This window comes from Callorhinus ursinus, unplaced genomic scaffold, assembly GCF_003265705.2.
Source record: "Callorhinus ursinus isolate GAN/ISIS: 27379988/994484 unplaced genomic scaffold, GSC_fseal_2.0 scaffold21, whole genome shotgun sequence".
In the NCBI taxonomy this organism is placed as follows: Eukaryota; Metazoa; Chordata; class Mammalia; order Carnivora; family Otariidae; genus Callorhinus; species Callorhinus ursinus.
The window spans coordinates 28519034-28543564 of record NW_027397083.1 but is presented as its reverse complement, the minus strand read 5'-3'; the positions used below and the strand labels follow the sequence as shown (position 1 = coordinate 28543564).

Genomic DNA, 24531 nt, shown 5'->3' with positions numbered 1-24531 from the left:
GATGTGAAAGTGAATTGATAGAGAAAGTTAGGATGTTCAGCTTGTTCTCGTGAATGGCCCAAAAAATCTCAGTCATATTAGTGAACATAATTGAAATTCTACTATTTTTAATGTTTTCAAATATGACAGATGGCATCATCTTATCTAATAATGATTAGTAATTATATCCTCAGAAGGATTCTAAATTCACAGACACCAGATTTCTATGCAGGGGTCATCACAAATACCACACCTATTTTGGCATTCATATGTATGGAGGGAGAGAGGAAGAAGTTAACTGTCACTCCTCAGTATCCTTTGCCAGCTCCTCTGCTTCCCTCCTACCCCCTGTTGGTAGGGTGCCCCAGGATTTTGTTCTTGGACCTCTTTTTTAATCCATTCATTCCCTTGGTGATTCCCTTGGTGATTTCATATATTTCCATGGCTTTTTTTAAAAAGGTTTTAGTTATTTATTTGAGAGAGGGCGAGAAAGAGCACCAATGGGAGGGGCAGAAAGAGAGGGAGAAGCAGACTCCCCGTGGAGCAGGGAGCCCAGTGTGGGGCTCAATCCCAGGACCCTGGGATTATGACCTGAGCCAAAGGCAGATGCTTAACCGCCTGAGCCACCCAGGCCCCCCCAGTACACTTCCATGGCTTTAAATGCCATGTACAGGTTGACAGCTTCCAAAGTTATCTCTAGTTAGATATTTCCAGACTCGTATATCCAGTTGCCTACTTACCCGGTTCCATGTCTGATAGGCATCTCCAGCATAACATACCCAAAACTGAACTCCCGGTCTTTGCCCCACTCCTCCCCAACTGTTCCATCCACAGCCTTTCCCTTCTCGGGCTTCCCAGCCATTTTTGCCTTTTCCCTGTCACACCATGTATCCAGTCCATTAGAAAACCATATTGGCTAATTGTGCCTCAGTCTATATCCGGGAGTCTGACCCCTTGTCAGTGTTCCACCAGTGGCATTTTGGTCCAGCCACCGTTACCTTTCATGCGGATTACTGCAGGCGTCTGACATCTCCTTGCCCCCACTCACCTCTAGTCCATTCTAACGGAGCAGCCAGATGAATCTTTTGAAATGTAGGGCAGGTCCTGTCATTCGTCTGCTCAGGATCCTGTGATATCTCCCCCTTTGTCCCAGAATAAAAGCCAAAGTCCTTACAGTGACTTATAAGGCTCTGTGTGATCGAGGTATTTATGTACTATTAAATCACTTAGTACATTTAGCTGTCATCTTCTGCTAGAATTTAAGCTCCATGAGAGAAAGATCTTAAATCATGATGTGTCCCAAGTGCCTAGAACAGTGCCCAGCATACGGTACGCACTGGAATAGTTATTGAGTAAATAAATACTGTGGCTCATTAGGAGTGTTAATGTCTGGGGTTAAAATTTGAGATCCATATTTAATTCATAGTTTTGTTCCGAGAGTATGTTGCTTGTAGATTCTAAGTTTACTACTTTTTAAAAAATCTAACTTGCTAATTATATTGCCATGCAAATTAGATTTAGGATTTTAAATATTTGAAAGCATTTGAAAGCATTTGAAAGCATTACATATAGTTCAGAATACTTAGAGAAGTAAAAATCAAAGAAAATAGGGCAGAATAAGTTTTCTCCCTTTGCCGTTACAAAAGCCCTACTGGCTTCCAAGGTCATGTATATTGCAGTTAAGGGACCTGCATTGCAGCTGTGTGGTGCCCAGCTTCAGTGCAGTCAGTCACACTGTTGGTTCATAGATAACTTCATTCTTTTTTTTTTTTTTTAAGATTTTATTTATTTGAGAGAGAGAGAATGAGAGAGAGAGTGTGCACATGATGGGGGGAGGGTCAGAGGGAGAAGCAGACTCCCTGCTGAGCAGGGAGCCCGATGCAGGACTCGATCCCGGGACTCCAGGATCATGACCTGAGCTGAAGGCAGTCGCTTAACCAACTGAGCCACCCCGGGGTGTCCCATAGATACTTCATTCTTAACTTTGCCAGAATAAACCTGAATGATTAGCATCCTGAGGATTTAATTCAGTCTTTGGCTTCTGTGTGACATTTGACAACTGAGAACTACTCCTTTCTTGAAACTCTCTTCTCTGGCTTCATGGGGACCTTTCTCTTGGTTCTCATCCTGCCTTTCTGGTCACACCGGTCACTCTTTCTTGGTGACTTTTGATGACTTAGCTTTTTCCCCCTTAAATGTTTGTGTTGGCCAAGATTCCACTCCTTTCCACCTGTACACAGTCTTTGGGATGTTGTTCATTCATGGCTTTCCAGCCTGTATACCGATGAGTACAAAATGTTCTCCTGGGTGGTAGACCTGCTTTTTCTTACTACCTCTTGGGTATCTCCTAGATGCCCATAGGCATCTGAAATTCCACATGCCCTAAACTATCATCTTTTCTGCAAATTTGTTCCCTCTGACCTTCTTTATTAGGGGCTAGCACCATCTGGTGTTCAGGCTGGAACTCCTGTACTCTCCTCACTGAGTCTTGGGTGTATTGATTTTTGTGTGGTTCCTTTGTTTTGCTTTATGCTTTCTGACCTGTATTACTGTTTGAAAGGAATTCGTTTTTAAAAATGTTAGCTCTCATTAGCACTTTTCTAAAAGACCACCATTTCTTGGAGGGGAAGAAAGCAAAAGAAAACATGTTTAAGCAATATTTTATAGAGTCTAAGGCTTTTAAAAGATTGTTTCCAAGATTTGTGGTTTCTCAGACTTCAAATTTATCAATCAGCAATTTCAGAGAAAAAACTCTGTATCCTGCTGTTGTATTGTTATATATTTAGGAAGTAGCTCTTTTGTTGTACTAATCATTGTTAGAAACTTAGGATGTAAAATCCATAAAGTTCTAAAATTCTCAATCTCTTAATAGCTCTTCCTGCTGCTGATGCTTTCTGTGATTACCATGTGGGCTGTTGGATACATACTGGACTTCAATTCAGATTCTTGGCTTTTAAAAGGATGTCTTCTATTAACATTGTTTTTTCTGACATCTTTGTTTCCAAGGTGTGTATATTAGTATTTGCAAGGCTGGTTATTGCATTTCCATTTGATTACTTATTTCTATTGTCGATTAGTTAGAATCATAGGTTTTTATTGAGCTATGAATGTTACTACATAGAGACTTCTTCAGGGGTGGTGGGAGGGAAGGGCTTTGGTAGCTTATGTTTTAGCTGAAAGCAAATTGGTCAACCCAGTAATTTGATTGAACTGGCAATTGATGGAAAATAAAGATCCTAGCTCACTTTTTGAATTGTTGATTTTGGTAAACAATGAGAAGATTTTTGTAACTGTTTTGCATCTTGAAACATTTTTGCCCATTTTTCAGAATGTTTTTCCTTAATCTAAACTTATTTTAAGCTTGTTATTTTTGCTCTTAATGCTTTATAGTTGAAACAACCTAATTAAATTATATGAAATTATAAAATAGTAGCTGCATACGGTTCTATTTTTAGGAAAATATTATACATGATTATGTATAATCATGGTTAAGAGTCAGGTTGTCTGGGTTCAAGTCAGGCTTTACCACACAGCAGTCTGACGTTAAGTTGCTTTACCTCTCTGCGCCTCACTTTGTTCATCTATAAAATGTGGATAATTGTGACAATGCCTGCTTCATGGTTAATGCATTTACAATGGTTGGAACCATGGCTGACACACATTACTCAATAATCATGCCACACCCCAAACTCTTCTCACTTCCATTTGTCAATAAAATGGCATCCAGTTCCCTGTGTGAATGATGAGTGCCATCCTTGGATTACTTTCATCTTTGATTCTTCCCTTCCCACATCCAGCCCATCACCAAGTCCTGCCTGCTCGTTGTCCAGTCAGTCTGCTCTCTCCATCTCCACAGTGGCACCCTAGACCAAGGTTCCTAACGGGTCTCCTTACTTCCGCTGTAATCCCTTTATAGTTCATCTCCACTTAGCAATCAAGCACGGTCTTTTAAAAAGGCAAATAAATCAGTTTCTGTCTTTTCTCCCTGCTTTAAGCCCTCCGGTTCCTTTTCTGTGTCTTCAAAATAAAATCCAAACTCCTTGCCCGTGAGGTATTATGTGATTCGATCTCCCCTCTGATTTCATTTCTTTCCTCTCTTCCCTTTTCTGCTCTTCTGCCTTCTTTCTATTTCTAGAACACATTGAGGTCATCCCCCCCGCCCCCCGAGCCTTGGCTCTTGCTTCTTTGTCTGAAGTGTTCCAATACCATATTGTTGTTGTATAGCAGGAGACATAACCCTTCAGGCCTCAGGTCCAGTGTCACCTCCTTAGACCGTCTCTGACTAACGCTCTGCATCACCCTGTTTGATTTCGTTCATAGCACTTAATCACCATTTCCTGGAGTGTTAAGGCCCCTATAAGCAGGAAACTTGTTTCTCCTGTTCAATATTTTCATTTACTGAATGAAAGAAAAATGTAATGATGATCCATAGAAAAGGATCTAAAAGGAAATACAGTATTGCTCTCTTCAGGGTGTGGTTGGTGTTCGGTATTCCTGTGCCCTTTTTTGCTTGCCAGCATTATCTGGAATAAGCATGAGCTGCTTGAGTCATGAGAAAAAAAAGTATTAGAGGAATCTTACTCTTGGTCACTCAAGAGCAGGACAGTCGGCTAGAAATTAATTAGAATATAAATGTAAAGTAAAAACTTATTTTTCTGAAAAATAACAAAATGCCTAACATTGTCTGCTATTCAGAAAACTTGTAACATAGAGATACTTATTCATTTTCCACTACTTAGATTGACTCAGTTGCCAAAGGAAATTTTAAGCCAGATCCCCAGGAGTCTCAGTCATCACTTCGGGGTTTTTGCTTTTGCTTTTTCAAAGGGCTGGCAGTATCTCCTCACCCAGGATAGGAACATTAGAGGTTTTATTTTCTAGTAGAAACTAACATTATACGAAAATTCTATGGAACTTTTGTTTTTGCTGACAGCGAGTCGAGGGCTTCATATGCTAGGCTTGGCATATGGACACAGTTCAAATGGGAGACAAATGCATATGGCAGCTTTATCCATACTGCTTTTATTTCTCTCATACCCTTCTGTAGAGACCCAGTTTCATGGAGCTAGGCAGCTGCAAACGTCTACTGTTATTTAGGCTCCAGGGGCAGTTGCTTATTGATCCAGGCTGCTATGTGATGCCAGTTAGAAGTAGACAGGTTGTGGTAGCAGACGCTTACGGATAGGTAGTTCGCTGCACTACTTAATTAGGTCAAACACATTTGTGCTGCAAAAGCTCAGACAGGTAATGCTGTGGAGGTTACATGGGCTCCATTTGGCCTACTCTGGCAGCATTTTATGTGCCTGAAGTTTGGGATCTTTAGTTTTTCTGAAATATTTTATCTTAATTACACTTATGATCTTGATAGCTTTTTAAAAAAATCCTTTTCCTGCCCGTCATCAACTATTGTTTTTTCCTGGTATAAATTTTAAAACAGATCCAGGTAAACTCTGTTCATGCATGGATTTACTATATTGAGTATTTAACATGAAAGACAGGTTTTTTTTTTTTCTTTTGAAACTCCAATAGTACCATTTGAGTAAGTGATATGTAGCCTTCCACGTTGCTTGTTACCCAAGCGAGGGCATTAGCGTTCTGACGACGAGTGCCACCTTTAGCCTTTAGAGATCATTTTATGTCGCCTGTCTGCTTCTCAAACTGGTTTTGGGATGAAACTGCTTAAGGTTGTGTGCATCTGTTTTGTTTTTTAAAATATGCGGCTATCCTCCGGAAGGAAGCGTGTTAAATGTGAGGTGAATCTCCCAAGTATTTACAATTTTTGCATTTTGGAATATTTGAAAACATGATATGCCAAAAAGAGAAACACACACGTGATACGTCTCAATAGAACTAAAGATTCATTGCATATAAAAAGTTATGGGGAATAAAATAATGTAGAAGTTAGTTATAAGAACTGGAACGTGCATCTCCGCTTTACTTTTCTCATGGAAGATGGGGCAAGATGGCGGCGAACTCTCGGTTACCACGTGGAAAGTGGCACACAGGAAGCGCTTGGTACTGGAAGCTGTTGCTGCTGCCATTACTTAAGGGGAGTGTTATTATTACTGTTATTATTTAAGGGGACTTAGAACTAAAATTAATATGGACCGTACTTGTTTTCACTAACATCATGTGTTTATCCTTTTTTCTTTCAGGTTCTTGGTCGGGTATAAGAGCCTCGTATACTTACCAGCAGTCTTCCTGCTAAGTTCCATTTTTTGGATATTTGTGACTTGGTTCATCTTATTCTTTCCTCATATCCTTCAAGCTGAAATTTAAACGCGTATCTCCTTTTGCCTTTAAAGAGTAGTAATGCCAGTGTTAGAAATTTAGGTATTAGAAGAGATCCAGGGAATGCAACTCCTATTTGTATTCATTTTAATTATTCTGGTTGATGATGTTTAGTGTTGAAAATCTTCTCAATTCCGGAAATAATCTCAGAGCACACCATGGAAGCGGTAAGGGTCTCGTATTTATTACTTCCAAGAAAGAAACAGTAGGGTGAATTCTTATTTTACTTGGACCCATAAACATTTATTGTATTGCCTTGAGATACTCTCTTCAAGGTCAAATGGTTCTTTTAACTTGGTCGGCAGTTACTAAATCTTCTGGGTACCAAGATGGCCTGTATGGCAGGGGTATTCGGGGAAACATGTCCTCCTCAGCAGTCAGCACAGTGTTGCTCTCTACAGCGGTGATTCTCACTCCACAGTAAAAACACTTTTATATTGCCACCCAAAACGTATGTGAAACAGAAAATTGATACTCCTGATGTGTGCTTTACTCTGAAATTTTGTTATTTTATCCTATTCTATTTCCTTCTTTTTAAAAAAATGCTGGTCACAGGGGTGCCTGGGTGGCTCAGTTGGTTAAGCAACTGCCTTCGGCTCGGGTCATGATCTCAGGGTCCTGGGATCGAGCCCCGCATCGGGCTCCCTGCTCGGCGGGAAGCCTGCTTCTCCCTTTCCCACTCCCCCTGCTTGTGTTCCCTCTCTCGCTGTGTCTCTCTGTGTCAAATAAATAAATAAAATCTTTTTTTTTAATGTTTTATTTATTCATGAGAGTCAGAGAGAGAGAGAGAGGCAGAGGCAGAGGGAGAAGCAGGCTCCCCACTGAGCAGGGAGCCCGATGCGGGGCTCGATCCTAGGACCCTGGGATCATGACCTGAGCTGAAGGCAGACGCTTAACCATCTGAGCCACTCAGGCACCCCATAAATAAAATCTTTAAAAAAAAAAAATGCTGGTCATAGCCCACTTAATTCTTTCATGGCCAACTAACGGATGGCAGCCCATGGTTTCAAACAAAAAAAACTTCTCTAAGAAATAGGTTTATCACTTGAGGAGCCAGGCTCAGGCCAAGACCAGCTTAGGGGTGTATTGTGCTCTTAGGGTCGACCAAGCCTAGTCACATAGAAGTGGGGATAGGGCATACTTCTTGGTTTACAGCTATTTATATCTCCCATTAAGAGGGAGGCATTTGTCGGATTTTTATCTTCCCACCTCTTTCCAGGTTTCTCTCTCCCCTTGCAGAGACTCTAGGAAGCCATTATAACCTTGCTTGCTTTATAGGGTAGGGGAAGAAGGAATGTGGTGGATAAAAATGTACCTGTAAACATACTCCTTTAACTTGTGTTATGTCTCTTTCTGGTAATGGTATTTTTGAAAAGAAAGAATGGTGTTTGTGGGAGAGATGCATATACCCAATTCAGCAATATTTTTTTCATGGCAATCAATGTAAAGTGAGAGAGGCAGATGAGTTCTCAGAGTGCATACATTTCCTTTCATCCATAGCATGTTTGTACTTCAGTGATGCTTTTTGTTTCTGAGCATTATCTCTAACATTTTTCAGATTTCTTTAATGTAAATGAATGGTGCAGCATACCATGGAGTTCATTTGACTTTTATCAAAGGTGTCATTACATATAGCCTTTGTCTCATGATTACTGATTTGGGGGCAGCTTTTTAAGCACTAGCCTTATGACCACTGCTTAATGAAGGCTTGGATGATACTATGTGATATAAAAATGCTTTATAAGTAATCATGAGTGTATAAAACAACAGCACGATACACACCCAAAATCACTTGGAGAAATCCCCAGGCTGGTAAATTCTGGGATAATTGACATGATCCTTAGGGGTGGCTGGTATTTTTGTTTACCGACCCATGTGGCCGTGGAGTAAACACAGTTTTAAAATTGTGTTTCTTGATGAATTTTTAAGATTTGAGCAATTCACATTATTTCGCTTTTTGCACAAAAAGTGAGATACTGTTCGTATTGAATTATTTCAACTTTGCAGAAGTAATAGCAACAAGAATGTTAACTCCGCTGTAGTTTGAGAGCCTCAACTACAGAACTTAGTATTCAGGTGAGTTGCATTACAAGCAGTTCACCATTTGTGAAGATGCCATTAGTCAGAAGAATTGATTTCCAGAGCTAGACAGATTCTTACGATGTCAGAGTTGACAGGATGGGATATTTTCCTTGCATGAACAGCAGAAAGCCCTTGGATCCACGCACCCATGTGAACCTGCTGCTGGTGAGTACCTACATGCCAGTAAGTAGGTGGCGTACTTCTGCCGTCAGATCAGTGTTTTGAGAGCTGAATGTTAAATGCTGTTTGAACTGCTCTGGGTATGAATTGAGGTGCTACCCTGTAAAGACCCATTCCGAGTATATAGACTAATCTTGTCTCAGGTTGCCAAGCCTGGATCGTGTGGGAGCTTTCCCCTCCCACAGTCCATTACGGGAAGAGTGTCTGGGGCAATGCGGAAAGAGTACCATCTTTGGAATCAGACAGAATGAGTTTGAGTTTGGTTCTTTTTCTGACTCGTCACGAACCATTGGGCACATTATTTAATTTCTCTGAGTCTCAGTTTTGCTATTAAAAAAATCCCTGAGGGATAAGAGTACCAAGTTCATGGGATGGCTGCAAGGATTATTATGCTATGATGTCTGTAAAATGCTGGCCCCATTGCATAATAGGCATTTTCAAAATAATACCTATTTCATTAGTAATTACTCTTATGAATAAAATCTGTGTGGAAGGCTGCATGTTGAAGTTAATTTTAAGGGGAGCTCTAGGTTGGTTCCTCAGAAGATCACTTCCTTTTGGTGCCTTTTATATGTTCAGCATTAATGTATTTGGCTTTTCTGAGGCAGGATCAAATGGAAAAGATAGGACCTTACTGCTGCGTTTGGAGGTAAGATTAAGACTCAGAAATGGTGACGCACAGATGCTTCTGGCTTGTTGTGGAGGGAGTGACCCAGCTTCAGTTCAGGTGAAAGAGTAAGAGCTTTGACTAAAAGCCTTGTGTAGGGAGTGACCTAGCTGCCATGGAAGCCGCTGTATTCTCCAGTTGTAGTGCAAGGATGTGAGTGTCCCTGCAAAGGACAACAGCAGTCGCACTGTCTCCGGCGCTGGTCAGGACAACCCTGAAGTGTGTTTGCTCTGTTTTGAATTCTGTTCTTTTGGGAGAGACAGAGACAAACAGGAGCATAAGCAGAACATGACCAGGAGACTGTACTGTATAAGGAACAAGGTTGCTGCTTATCCTGGAGGTGTGAGCACTGCCCTCCAGTGTCACGTGTTCCGAAGTCTATCATTCGGAAGCCAGTGCATTGTATGGAATGGACATTGAATAAAAATAGTATTGAAAAATGAGGAATAGCTTCTGTAGGGTAGATCTAGGGACAGCTATGGTATAGATCTTTAGTGTAGAGCTACAGGATCTATGGAATGAAAAACAGTCCCAAGTTACAGAAAGGCAAATTTCAGTTCCATATTGAGAGACTTTTTAACTGCAAAGAGTCACAAGCTAACTGGGGAGGCTGAGGTGTGTATGAGGTCTAAGTACCACAGAACAAGCATCTTTAGTTTCAGGGAAGGGAAAGAATTCTCTGTAGGCAATCAAGAAAGACCTTCAAGGGGAAGTAGAATATGTTAGGTCTTGAGGGTAGTTAGGGCTTGGACATCCTCAAAGTGTGCTTCTGGAAGTAGATGGGGGCAGTGGGGAGCATTTGCAGTTAATGAACCACACAAAGCAAGGGCATGGAAGCAAGGAACGTTTGGCTTTTATGAGAGGAGATAGAATGCATTCATTTTACTTGGAGAGAGAGGGGCTCCAGTGAGTTCTTCTGGGATTGGTTTTGAAAGTTATTTAGAACAGGAGCCCAGAGTTGGGTCAGCTCAGTATGCTGAATCATATGATTCAGCTGAATGTATTTTTGAGGATGTGTCATGTGCGTTGATCAAGATTCTATCGGAAGAAGGCAGGATGTGTTTCTTTAAAGGTCTTGACTTACGTACTCTATAACAGTGTTCTTAATTCATTCTAAGTAAGCTTTATTTGTTGCAATTCCATTTCACACAACTCTTGTAGATCCTCTTCCTTTCTTTTTTTTTTTTTAAATTTGACAGAGAGAGACAGCGAGAGAGGGAACGCCAGCAGGGGGAGTGGGAGAGGGAGAAGCAGGCTTCCCGCCGAGCGCGGAGCCCGATGTGGGGCTCGATCCCAGGACCCCGGGATCATGACCTGAGCTGAAGGCTGGCGCTTAACGACTGAGCCACCCAGGCGCCCTGATCCTATCTCTTTCTTAAAGCCAGGCCCTTCTGCAGACAAACTGATAAATTTAACCAGCAGCGTTTGCTCCTGCCTACCTGAACCAGATGTTCTGGTTGCTGCTACTGGTGGTTTTTGTGGGTTGGAGCAGTGCTTCTTGAACTGTAATGTGCATGTGGATCCCCTAAGGATCTTGTTAAAATCCAGAGTCTGGTTACAAATCTGGGGTGAGGTCTAAAGTTCTGCCTTTCTAATAAGCTCCCAGGTAAAGCCATTGCTGTGGGTCCACGGACCACACTTTAAATAGCAAGGGTTTAGAGGCTCCTTATGGCCATCTTTTCAACTCCAGAGTTTGGCACAAGACAGCTTGAGGGGCGCCTAGGGGGGCTCCATCGGTTTAGCATCTGCCTTCAGCTCAGGTCATAGTCTCAGGGTCCTGGGATCGAGCTCCACATCAGGCTTCCTGCTCACCTGGGAGTCTGTTTCTCCCTCTCCCTCTGCCCTCTACCCCCCACCCAACTTGTGCTCACTCACTTTCTCTCCCCTTAAATAAATAAATAAATAAAATCTTAAAAAAAAAAAAAAGATAATACCTTGGAGGGCAGATACAGTTACCGTGTTGATACTGATTTAAATTGGGCAAGGAGAATTGGTTTACTACTGGTGTATTGGCTTATTACTTAGTGCACCTTCATTTATCTTTCCCTAGAGCAAAATTTTACTTTTTATACAAAATTTATACCATTTCAAAATGGGCAATGTTTATCTTTGAAATACTTTTTATCTTGTGTCTGTAATATGTTCCTTTCCCAAAATAGTATTTGATTTATAATTACTTTGCAAAGAGAGCAGTTTTTTTGTGTGTATTTCTAAATTAATACAGCCTAATACATGACAAGGATTCGTTATTAAACTTTCCATTAGGAAAGTTTTGCAAGCATTTATCTAATGTATAAAGAAATATTTTCAGTTGGAATCTCTGAATCAAGTCGTTTGTTTCTTTGAATGTTTTTTTTTAAATGATCAATAAATACTCTTTTCAATGCTTACAGGAGAGCCGTAGTTACATCATGAGGGATTAATTTATTTGGATCTGGAATGTTTTTCAGTCCTCAGGATGTTCCTCATACATTGCAACTATTCCTATCAATATTTCATGAGTTTTATCTAATCGGGAGGGATTAATTATTAGCAACTGTGAGCAAATTCCTGTAGGATTAGAACATAGGATGGGGCCAGGCTTGGGGGCAGGGATGTGTATACATAACGGAAAGTGAGGATATAATGCAGAGAGATTCTCAGGCGCCAATGATGAAATTTGCTTAGGTCATAATTATACCGTTCTTAGTGGAAGCTGATACATTCCTTAACGTGGCTCTCACATCTAGCAGGCACCCCTTTCTATTTTGCTTTCCTTCTCAGCATAATAGGCTTCCTCTACTTTTTCTACAAGACTTGGGCAACAGATCCAGGCTTCACCAAAGCTTCTGAAGAAGAAAGGAAAATGGTGAGCTTTCTTTATAATGTTACTTTTTTTTTTTTTTTTTTTAATAAGGAGGTCATAGCAATGTTGGTGTTTGTCATGGCTGCATCTCTCATGTCTGGCGCATAATAGATGCAACATACATCAACAAAGTTGAGATTTCTCCACTGTCATGCTTTCGTTTGTTTATGTAAAAATTTTTTAAAAATATTTTTATTTTCTCTTAAGGTCATACCCACCAAGACTTTTTCAAACGTAATTTCTGTTAGCAAACATGATCTCGATTTCTTCATAGTAACGCTGAGATAATGATCATTTAGCTTAAGTTCCCCCAGTTTAATACATGGAGAGTAAGCAGGCAGGGGCAAGGGAGGAGTCCTTATTGACAAGAGGTGCCCTTCTCTTCCTCAGATGTGAAGCTGTCAGTTGCCATGCATGGCTTCCTTTGCTTGTGAATGTTTAGGAAGTCGGGGAGAGTATGGATGTCTGTGTTACTTCTAGCCAGTGTTCCTGAAAGACAAGCCCATGGTGCTTATAACCATCAGTTCTGGTGTCTACTGATGGGTTTTGTTTTGTTTTTTATGAGTGTATATGTGTGTATGTATTTTTCTCTACCAGATTATAACTGGGAGATGCTAACCCTTCAACGGAGCGAAGGGGAGGTGTAATTTTTGTGCATTCTAATTTGTTGGCTTTGGTTGAAAATGCAGCCTTGAAAAGTCAACATTATTTTCGGGTACAGGATGATTTGGTGGCAAGTATTCCACATTGCTTTTCTGGCTACCTGAGTTTGGAGAGAGAGCTGTGAGAATGGTATATGACCATGCATTATACATTCCCTAGTAAAACGTAATCATAAGGTCAAATTTCATGCCTTTCAGAATATCATCACCCTTGCAGAGACTGGCTGTCTGGACTTCAGAACATTTTGTACATCCTGTCTTGTGAGTCTTTTTTTCCCATAGTAAGAAAGCAAATTCTTGGTAACATTTCTCATGTAAGCCTTTGTTAAATCTTCATGGTATATTTGTACACCTTCGTTTTTACCAGGTTCTAATTTTGTATTACTATCACAATAGTTTTCTGCCTTGAGCGTATGAGGGAATGATGTTTATAGTTTCTTGAAGTTGCCCATGGTTAAATCTCTCTGAATGATCCATAGTGTGTTTTGATTGCTTTTTCCCACCATGAAGCATGTATTAGAACTAACTTCAAGTCAGAGGCTCACGATGACCCTAGAAACCACTTAGTGAAACCTCTCATTTTGCCATCGAGGAATCAAGGCCTAGAGGGAGGAGGTAACTTCCCTCAAATTATTGGCAGAGCCAGAAATGTAACTTGGGTTTCCTTTTTCCTTTTTCTTAATCCAGTGCTCATTTTGCCGCCTGGTACTGCCTCACTTCCCCTTCGTCAGTGTGAATAGGCTCTGGAAGTCAAATCCCTTTTAGTGAAGGCCTAATCAAAATAGATGTTTGGAAGTAAATATTAATAAGGCATTCCAGAGCCTCTGTGTGAACTGATGATCTATTTAGGATTATTTGTGCCCATGTCTTTATGACTTAGGAGTACGATTTTGCTTGTGATTTGTTACCACTTTAAGACACTAATTTTTGCTTAGACCTGTCTTAATTGCCCACTTAGATAAGGAAGCCATTAAGGTCACTTCATTGCCACGTGTGTAACTCCTGTGTCGCTCGATATGATCAGCATTGTCTGTGGACTGGACGGTGCATAGGTGAGAGATTGAATTCTTTTAGTTAACACTATGAAGTTAAGCATATATTTAGCTATGGGTGTGATTCATAGAAAAAATGGAAGGGCATCTAAGGGGTCCATTTTATAGCTCTTCCTTATCTGAGAATCCTTTCACGGTTTAACACTTTTGGAAAACTGTCAGTGTTGATAATAATGAATGAGATTTGTATAGTATTTTAGAGTTTATAAAGCATTTTTGAATATAGTATCCTATTTGATCATCAGGGCACACCTTTGAGTTGGTATTACTATCTCCATTTTAGAGGTGAAAAAATATAAAAGGTAAATTATTTGCTTGAGGTTACTTTAGTAATCCCAGTCTTCTGTACCAAATTACCAGCTTCCTGCCATGTTTTGTGCCTTGTCTCTCTCATTTACTACTCCACTTGCCTCCTTCAAAGCTCAGGTAAGAGTCAGAACCAGAGGTGATGGGGAGTATTCCTCGTCCTGGTCTGTAGTCCTGAGTTTCCTCTGAGTGGTCACTGTAAAAACCAGGGGTTTATTATAAGGAACTGCAGAGGAACTATGGTCATTTGTCTTCAGCAGAGGAAGTGCGTTCAAAAAATCTTGAACAAAAGGCTCCTTCACAGTCGGGTTTCTTTGGTGCATTTTGATGTTCTCTACTATTCCTAGAGAGTAGGTGAAGAGGTAATTCTTACGGCCCCAAGCTTCATTGACCCCATCCCACTGTAAAGATGGGATGGTTAGCATTATAGCAGGCAGCTTTGAATGGAAGTGGAAAAGCAGCAGTAATGAGTCCATATCTATTTGCTGCTCTTCAGATTCATTTTCTCTATTCCACTGATCAAGTGGATCCTTGATGTTCCAAAATTGTACTTCTTAAACTCGCTACATGGAAGGAAGAGATAGGGTATGGTTTGCCCAAAGTCCTGCTTTCTCACCTTCCCCCAGTGCAGTTATAGGCCATCCTAGAGCTGCATGTGTCTAGTAAATCTTGTTCTGTCCAAAAACGATGTCTTTTAGGTAAGCAACAAATAAATATTAGTTCAGCTAACATGGACAATTGACCCTGACATACCAGAGCTGTTTGGTTTTGATGTAGTGATATTTAAAGGCAAAGCATAAGCTTATTTATTTTTCACTTTGGTGAAGGCTTTTGACAGGAAAGTGGTTAATAAGGTCTTGATCTGGAAAATCATTGTAAGAAAGTGTTAAATATGTTTTTTCTTTTTGATGTAGGTTTTGGCAACCATCGCTATTACATATTCTTCTTATTTTTCCTTTCCATCGTTTGTGATTGGATTATATATGAATCTATTATCTGTAAGTATAAATTTTTCTTACAGCAAGCTCATGAACCCATACCCACATGCACTTTTCTTCGTAAATTCTTGTATATCACATTCTGACTGGGTGACGATAAACCATACCCCTAATTAAAATGAAACGGCTGCCTCTAAGACTCAGCATTGGGAAGCTGCAAGAAATGCTCAAAGAGATTAGTTGTTAGCACTTGGCAAGAGATTGTACCTCACCTTGGTGAATTTGAGAAGTGGTCAATAATACAAATTCATTCAAGGCAGAGTGTAGATTTATCACCTAGTGAAGTGAGGAAAAATTAGCTGCTCAGGAACAAAGCTAGGGAAGTGAGAAGTAAAAAAAATAGGAAAAAGAACAGGTTGGCAGTGGAGAGGTTGAGGGTGGGAGGAAGTGATCACAGGAGGGAAGGAACAAAAGCCTGAACGTCCGTGCCATTTGGTGAATGTTGTCACGGGGCTAATGGGACAACTAATAGTCGTTGAAAGTTTGGAAGTAATGTCTTGGAAGAAAACCTTAGACCATTTATTCTGCATCCCTGAGAAGGGAAAATAACTTCTCAGTAGCAGCGTGAACAGGCATATAGGGGGCTCATGTAGGGAGTGACATCCAGCTGTTCCAAGGTGATTGACCAAGAAGAACAGGGTTTACATTGAAGCAAGAAGGATTTGGGTTAGCTCTTAACAACTGCCTGGCTATGCTTCGCAAACCTAACTGGGAAAACCCATAGCACATGTAGTTTATTTTGGCCTTAACTGTTTATTATTTGTTTATTTTGAAGGCTCTGGGAGAATCTGCCCTCACTACGAATCTGTTTCCACCCACCCTCCTGTTATATACATGCTCAGGTCTTAGATTTTGCCAGTAGTATACTAGTTTATATCCTGAGCTAAAATGTGGAACGGTTCAGGAAGATGTTAGGAACGTTTTTTTCTACTTTATTTTCTTTTTCCCTTAGCATCCTAAGTACCACCCCTCCCTGCCTTCCCCGGCCCCCAGCTTTCTTTAGTTTAAATTTTGTTTAGTTTTTGAAAATAAATCCTCCTGTTCTGTCCCTAAGCCTCCCAGTTCCCCTCACCAGAAACATCCAGTATTACAAGTTTTGGTTTGTTTGGGGTTTCATTTTTAAAGATGCTTAATATCTATGTGAACTGGTTTCTTTTTCACCCTGCCATAGGCATGGAACGGGCTTCAGTTACCTTGTCAGCCCCTTTCTTGTCTGACACCTTGGGTGTCTGTGATCAGTAGGGAATGCTTTTGTAAGCTCAGTGTGACGTCACTATCTCAAATGGATCTAATAGTCAGAAGGTTGAGATCCCTGATCTCCTTTCTTGTCAAAGGCCATCCGTACTCCTGAGCATTGGAATTCAAAAACCTTAAATTATGTCCTGTGGTGTAAGAAATAAAAGATTTCTTGACAGTTCTATTGAAAGAACTGCCCTTTTAAGGCCTAACAATAAAACATATTCCTGGAAAACCTTTTTAAGCTGGCCCATGGACCATCTTGTCCCTTGGACTTGATCCTCAGGGAGAGGAGCCAGATTTTACACCGCTCTTGTCTCTCCCGCTTCTCTCTTCACTAAAAATAGTCACCTTTGTTTGGTGTCCATGTCCAGCATAAGACTGTATTGATAAGGACAGAGGTAATTTTCCATCACTTCCATTCTTTCCAAGTTGCTTTCTTATTACATGCATTGGTTCTTCCCTCTTGTCTTTATTCTCTGGCTCTGATCCAATATTTATATTTTGTTTCTTAGGAATGGTCCCACTTTATATTCACTCGCAACCCTGTAGACTAGCTGAACGCATTTGGTTATTTTTATCCCATTTGTATTCCGACAGTATTTCTTTATGCTAAATGAGGACATTGTGTCATTTATCATTACCTCACAGATGGAAAAAGTGAACTTGTGCTTCATTTTTCTAAGGAGGTCTCACTGTCACCCCACCCTCGTGGTTTCCCAGGGACATTCCTGTTGCTGGAGCCCTGGCGGGCGCACTCCTCGCTTGTGAGACAGTGACAGCTACTTCTGGCTCTTTGTAGCCTCCATCTGTTCCATCTTCTGTGAGGTCTGCTTGCAGGGTGGACACTCAGAAAGTGTCAGCCTCCTACAAGTTACAGGGAGAAAGATTTTAGGTTGTTGTTAGAAAGAACATTATAACTGTCAGAGCTATCTAGAGAGGAAAACGATCGGCTTGGAACAGTAGGAGTCCCCTGTCATTAGCCAGTGACAGGAATGTATTATTAGCACATATGAAAGTTTTATATTGCATAAGATAATGTATGTGGCCATTTGTTGCCATATCTTTGACATTAAGTCTGAAATCAGTCCTATGAAAATTTCAGTTTGAGGTCATGGTGTATTATCAAAAAAGTTCCCAGAAGAGAGCAGTAGAAATCTATAAGCTGGAAGAATGTAAATATTCTTTCCCATGTAGCAGCTGTTTCCTCTACCTTCTGTTGGGAATTATATTCTTTTTTTGTCATGTCAGGTGCATGGGATGCATCTTTTTCTGCTGTCCTAACGAGAAGCTCTAAAGAGAGCATAATTTGCCTTAACTTGTTGCCTTGATTACTACTCTGTGATGATTGTCCTTAAAATGCTTCTGACATATAGTCATGACAGATGGTTAGGAACCAAAGGAGACTTAAAAGGGGGGGAAAAATAGATTTTTAAGACTAAAATGGACAGACAGGTGATAGTAGTCAGGGACTCATGTTCTTTCTGTCCTAGGAGTTCTTAAGTGCTGCTTTGGGAAGATGTCTGAAGCTACTTGTCAAATTGTCAGAGGCATTAATGAAACCTCAAGGTGCAAATTTACAGAGTTCTTATTTCAAAAATAATTTGCCCTTTATAAATGGTCATGGTACTACCAAAGTCATTGGCTTCACAAAACCTTGAAGATTGGTTCCCTTGTTCCTGCTCTACCTACCTGCATTCTCCTTACTGCTACTCTTAGCTGCATGGCTTAGGGGGTCACGAAGGCCATAGTGAAGTCCTCTCTTTTCCTAGGGTGTCTCTCTCATGATTCCCTTACCTGAACTTTCTCTCTCTACAGGATAAATCATGGTGCTGTTGCAGAAATACACCCAATAACCACGTGCTGTTAGGTCGTGTTCCAATGGTGTCTGGGTGCTTACAGGATTTCTTGTGTCTACAGCAGTGGCCTGTTGATCTGAACCCTTAATAAGAGTTTATTCTGTGCTATAACAGACTCATCTCTTGCTGTGTATCCTGGATAAGATAAAGGGTTTTCTAAGCAGATATTTATTAAATACAGCTATTCTCCATTATCAGGTCCTTGAACGGTTAACCTTGGGCCAGTTTATTTTATGCTGAATAGGATGGTTTTAGTGGTGGTCTTACGGACCTTTTTTGCTTTTATTCCTTTACTGCCAACCACCAGTGCAATGCTATCATGGCCTTCACGAGCAGTGAAGTACCATTTTTTTCATCTTTGGTAGTTAAGCTGGCATTTGGAAGATAAATTCTTAAAGTTGGGTTCTAGTCTGTGTTACCATGTCTTAACTTTCTCTTCTGCCTGAATAGAAGAGCAATGATTTTATCTTCTTGAAGAATGATCACTAGTTTGTTGCCTTTTTAAATAATAAGTTCCTTTTTTTGTGAATTCACAGATTGGTCAAATCATTGTGCCACAACATTCAGAGAAGATGGACTATGGACCTACCTCAATCAGATTGTGGCCTGTTCCCCTTGGGTTTTATATATCTTCATGCTGGCAGCTTTCCATTTCTCTTGGTCAACATTTTTATTATTAAATCAACTCTTTCAGGTATTTATTTCTCTTCTTATAATGCTTTTGAGTAAAATTTCCAGTAGCCTGTAACAAGGTAGAAAAGACACTTGACTTTTAAATCAGAAGGCTTTCAGGTTTTGGTTCCACCTGTCGATTACTCTCTGGGTATAGGCATGTCATTTGACTCTTGAATTTCAATTTCCTTGTCTGTAATATGGAGTTGATAATTCTACACTCACAGGATCGTGTAAAGGTTGGAATAATAAGTTGTTATCTTGTGCCTAGGAATGATCTAATCTGACCTTTTTATTTTACGGATGGAGTTACAGAGAGGTGAATTGAATTGCTCAGGATCACTCAGTGAGTAGTGAAATCAGAACTATAAACTTAGGTCTTCTGACAGCCTATTCAAAGGCTTTTTTCATCATACAATTAAATCATAAGGTGTGTGAAAACATGATATAAAATACAAAAAGCGTTGTGAGATGCTTTTAAAGACATTTGTGAGATGATTATCTTCCCTCATTTTTTCCAACCCTGTTTATATCCCATTTATTATGCAGTGGTTAAGTGGATAGAAGGGGGGAAGAAATGCGAGATCCATCACCAACCAGTGGACGTGGTAATTACACTTCCAGAGAAGGTCACGGCCATTAGAGAGTTCACGCTCCAGGGCAGTAGCCACATTCAGCTTCCTATGAAGCTCTGTCCTTTCCCTGCTGCTTTCCTTCCTCTATGAGCGTAACCTAATTCTTGTTGCTATGGCCTGCCCTCGTGGAATGGACAGCCGTGATCAGTCTGAGCCCATTACTGTAAGACCTCAGATAATTAGAGCATTACTCATCGAAAGCAAAATGCATTCCACTTTTACAGGGAAGTAACCAATTCTACAATAATAATAATAATAATAGTAATAATTAATAAAGAAATAAAGACAGACAAAGGAAAAAATGCTAAGGAAAGGAATGAAACTGGTAACACTAAACCGAGGCCTCTGAATGTTCATCTTCATCTCCTGCCCCTCTGGTATCTACAGACTCAGGCACGAAGAATGAATATTAGCATCACTGATTGTTAATATCTTGTAATACCTAATATTTATATATGCTTTACATATACCAAAGCACTTTCCTGTCTATTTGCTGACAAACAGTTAGGGCATGGACTGTGCCAAAGCAGTGTCTCCATTTTATAGATGAGAAAACTAAGCCTATGAGAGGTTGAGTGCCTTGTTTTGGCCACGTGGCTGGCGAGAGGTGAGATTAGAAGTAGAACCAAAGATTTGAGACCTCCTTTCTAATTCTCTTCCTTCTTTTCTGTACTCTTAGGACAAGTACAGATACATATGAGACTATAATATCAACTTTTTAAAAGAAAGCTTAATGTTTCTTATGCTTTCTTTCTTTTTTTTTTTTTTTAAGATTTTATTTATTTATTTGACAGAGAGAGACACAGTGAGAGAGGGAACACAAGCAGGGGGAGTGGGAGAGGGAGAAGCAGGCTTCCCGCGGAGCAGGGAGCCCGATGCGGGGCTCGATCCCAGGACCCTGGGATCATGACCCGAGCCAAAGGCAGACGCTTAACAACTGAGCCACCCAGGCGCCCCTGTTTCTTATACTTTCTAAGGCAAGAAAATGGACTCAAAGTTTTGGATAGTTTTCTAATACAGGAATTCAGGGTAAAGTTGTTTTCTTAATAAAACAATTCAGTTGTTTGAAGCCTTTCATTTGCTGACTGCTCTAGTGAGTCATGGGTTTGACTGTAGCAAGTCAAACGGAGCATAGACTGGTCAGGACCGTGAACTTTATTCTCACACTGACTGAGGCGTCCGTCTCAGTTCTGCCACTTTCTAAGCTGTTGTGTGACCTTGGACCAGTTACTTCACCTCTGGAAGCCTCTGCACTGGCTGTTTTAAATATATCATGTCAAATCCTTCAACAGTCTGATGAGGGAGGATGGTGTGATAATCTCTGTTTCATGGATAAGGACCTTGATGTTTGAGTTATTTTGAGGATTAAATGGAGTAACTCAGTGAATAGTAGGGTTTAATGACTTGGGGGTTTTTAAGTTACCTTAACTCTTACCTTCCCCAAATTATGGATTTAAATGTTCTTCACTTCAGATTAACTTTTTCATTTGGCCCTTTCCAAAGAGATGCTAAGAAGCATACGCAAGGTGAGATAATTGCAGTAATATTGACCTTATATAGTTTTATTCATCTAAAACTTACATGCTACATGTGTTGAGAATCTAAACAGGCTTCTAAGCCATGACTTGAATTACTAAAGCAATTATTTCATGACTGTGCTTTGTTGAAGGTTAATAAAAACAGACACTCAAAAAAATAAATGCTTAAGGGCGCCTGGCTGGCTCAGTCGGAAGAGCATCGGACTCTTAATCTTGGGGTTGTGAGTTTGAGCCCCACGTTGGGTGTAGAGATTACTGAAAAATAAATAAACTTTTAAAAAAATGATCAGCTGCTAGATTTACTTAGTCTCATTTAGAGCTGTTGAGTCGTTATCCTTACCATGATCCTTGGTTAGACAGAAGGCTAGGTTATACTGTCTTCGGAGGAGTACTGAATGTTTACCACTGTCCTGTGATGCACTACGAGTGACAGAACCTCAGTATAATGGTATTTTTCATGTACCTTCCAACCTTCTTTTGCAGATTGCTTTTCTGGGCCTAACCTCCCACGAAAGAACCAGCCTGCTGAAGCAGAGCAGGCATATGAAACAGACATTGTCCCTCAGGAGGACCCCATACAAGTAAGTCAGATCTGTTTTGGCCACTGTGTCCTGTGGAGGATGCTAGTCTAGCCATTGGTTTCCCAGCCTACTGCCACCACCCAGGCTGTGCTGCTGTCCTCTAACTTGCTGTCTGGTGGAGTTGACTCTTCTTTCTTGGAAGCCTCAGTGACAGGAGGTGAGTGGTAAGGTCATGAGCCCCAAGGTGGTAAGAATTTGGGACTTAGTCTGCTGGACTCAGCACCAATAGTTAAGTGACTTTGAAGTTTTGCCAAGATGGGGAATCTCTCTAGTCAAGCCACATGGTCACAAGATTGCATGTTGCTGGCATGAAGTCAGTGTGAGATAACCAAGCATGTGGCTGAGAATTCCAGCCACAAGGCTCTCTGCAGAAAGCATTAGATTGTGAGCTTTGCCAAGATTTTCCACCTGCTTTTCTATCACTAGTAATTCTTTTAGCCCCGTGTTTAATGTGCCCATCTGTGTCAGGGAGAACCTAGTGCTTCGGGTTTGGGGTGTGGTTGCTCCAGGGCGTCGGTTGTATAAAACCTGTTCTCAGTTGAAAATGGGAGTGTTTCTAGGAAGGCTGTCATCTTACGATATGAACTATGAATGATCGGGCTTTGAAGCTTATCTCCCTGTCCTACATATCGGGGTCTTGGAGGCTGGGAGTGCTGCAGAGGTCACCCTGAGCCCTCAGGGGATTTAACGCTCACTTGCATATCTCATGAGTAGTCTATTTTAAAGCACACTCATGGTACAAGATGAAACTGTTAGGCTGTTAGACAAGGAAATCAGAGCCTGGGATAGGACTGTGATCTGTGTTTAGAGAGGAGAGGAATTGACTTAATCGGGAAGAGATGGCTAAGGTGATGGAGGTTGGCCGGTGGTGCTGAGCTTGTGATGACGGGTTCAGACTGGCAAGGATAAAACCCTTTCCCAGTAGTTTAACCAGAGGAATAAGGATGAAAGCCTTTGTGACCGAGGTGGAATTTTCAGCTGAGCCTTGAAAGCTGTGGGATGGGGCCTGACGGAGAAGGACAGAAGAGTATTTCAAGCCCTAAGGAGCCCGAAAGAAGGGCCTGAGATGAAAGAACTGGGGCATGTTTGGGAATTACTGAGTAAGGGCAACATACCCTGGAGGAACTAGCAGGAAAGCCTTAGAGCTCCCTTGCATCTCGCTTCCACAAACCTGCCCAAATTGAAGATTTGTCTTGTCTGTCTTACCCTAAGTTACTTGCACTCACTCACTAGCTCTGGAGGAGTGTTGCTGGTATTTTCCTGACAACTGTCCCCACAGCAGCAATGGCATAGTCCTCCTCACGCACAGATATGTTTTAATGCATACGGGGGTTGGTTTTGATAAGGTTTTTGGAGGACCAGACAGTATCCAGTTGATAAGATTAATTGGAAGGAGCTCCTTCCTTTTGCCTGGAACCGCCATCTTCCAGTAATTCGCCAAAATGACCAGCACCAAGGGAAAGAGGAGAGGCACCCACTGTATGTTCTCTAGGCCTTTTAGAAAACATGGAGTCGTTCCTTTGGCCACATATATGCGAATCTACAAGAAAGGTGATATTGTAGACATCAAGGGAATGGGCACCGTTCAGAAAACAACGCCCCACAAGTGTTACCATGGCAGAAGTGCAAGAGTCTACAGTGTCACCCAGCATGCTGTTGTCGTAAACACACAAGGGCAAGATTCTTGCCAAGAGAACTAATGTACGCATTGAGCTTATTAAGCACTCAAAGAGCTGAGACAGCTTCCTGAAGCATGTGAAGGAAAATGATCAGAAAAAGAAGGAAGCCAAGGAGAAAGGTACTTGGGTCCAACTGAAGGGCCAGCCTGCTCCACCCAGAGAAGTGCTGCACTTTGTGAGAACCAGTGGAAAGGAGCCTGAGCTGCTGGAACCCATTCCCTCTGAATTCATGGTATGATAGGTCTAAAAAAAGACAAAAGACCCCCGGACTATAAAAAATCAGTCAGTCGATCGATCGATCATTCAGTCAGTCATCGGAAGGCATTGAGACAGGGCCATGTTTTACTTAGGAAGTTTAGGAAAAAACCCACTTTGTTGACTATAATGTTTCTGGCCTTTCTGGCCTTTGAGGTCATCAAAATGCGAATCAGTGCAAAGGGAATGGAAAGAAGGACACTTATTGATGGCAGTCACCATTCCAGTGATTGGGGGACTCAGAAGGGAATTAAGTTGCTGGGCAGAAACCAGGGAATCTCGAAATAGGGATTCAGGTCCAGAAATGGAACTGGGCTTCAGTTTTAATGTCCTCTAAGCCGGGGAACTGTCTGATTCACCTCTGGATTCCTGCTACAGGATCTTCAAAGGATGTTGTATGTTATAAATTCTCAGTGAATGTTTCTGGTCTGAATGAATGTTCAAACAGGAAATGTAGTAAGATGTGTTCTCTTCCTTCCTTGGCAGCCTTGGGCTCACACAGAACCTCGCAGATTTCTTTCAGTGTGGCTGCTTCGGCTTGGTGAAGCCCTGTGCCGTGGATTGGACGTCACAATACACCATGGTCTTCCACCCAGCGAAGGAGAAGGTCCTTCGCTCCGTATGAAGAAAAGCAACCCCAGACTCTCCCTCTGACCTGCTTGTGTTTATGTTGATGCCCTGTGGTCTGCAAGTGAAGTGAACATTCAGAGTTCACCTAAGCCCAAAGGAAAATGCAGGTGGTTTTTAAAGCTATTTGGTAAAAACAAGTTCTCAATAAAGGCATTACAGTTTTAGATTTAGCAAGATGGACTGTTCCTGAACAATCTTGGCAGACATCTAAAGAAACTTATATTTTTCACAAGAAAGTACAAGTTACATTTTTTTTGGAGATAATATTCCCTAATTATGGATAAAATGTGGTATTTTCAAATAGTTTATTGGTTGTTTCAAATAGTACTATTCTTTAAACTTATAATTTTTGATAAATTATTTGTGTTTGTTTTATCTATAAAT

At 41.0% G+C, this 24531-nt stretch overlaps 1 protein-coding gene and 1 pseudogene across 7 annotated transcripts in view; both read left to right on the top strand.

Moving 5' to 3' along the window:
- Positions 1 to 24311, top strand: part of ZDHHC13 (zDHHC palmitoyltransferase 13) — a 47374-nt gene extending 23063 nt beyond the window's left edge. For all 7 annotated transcript variants that reach the window (XM_073904867.1, XM_073904866.1, XM_073904865.1 and 4 more), the window contains 9 exons: positions 2852 to 2985; positions 6135 to 6237; positions 11925 to 12047; positions 12905 to 12967; positions 13665 to 13758; positions 14979 to 15062; positions 18694 to 18851; positions 21486 to 21583; positions 24004 to 24311. In XM_073904867.1, the coding sequence (XP_073760968.1) occupies positions 2852 to 2985; positions 6135 to 6237; positions 11925 to 12047; positions 12905 to 12967; positions 13665 to 13758; positions 14979 to 15062; positions 18694 to 18851; positions 21486 to 21583; positions 24004 to 24142 (996 nt within the window). In that variant the 3' untranslated portion in view covers positions 24143 to 24311. The remainder of the gene's footprint in view (positions 1 to 2851; positions 2986 to 6134; positions 6238 to 11924; positions 12048 to 12904; positions 12968 to 13664; positions 13759 to 14978; positions 15063 to 18693; positions 18852 to 21485; positions 21584 to 24003) is intronic.
- On the top strand, positions 21590 to 23995 carry LOC141374742 (large ribosomal subunit protein eL21 pseudogene; annotated as a pseudogene).
- Positions 24312 to 24531: the final 220 nt, after the last annotated feature.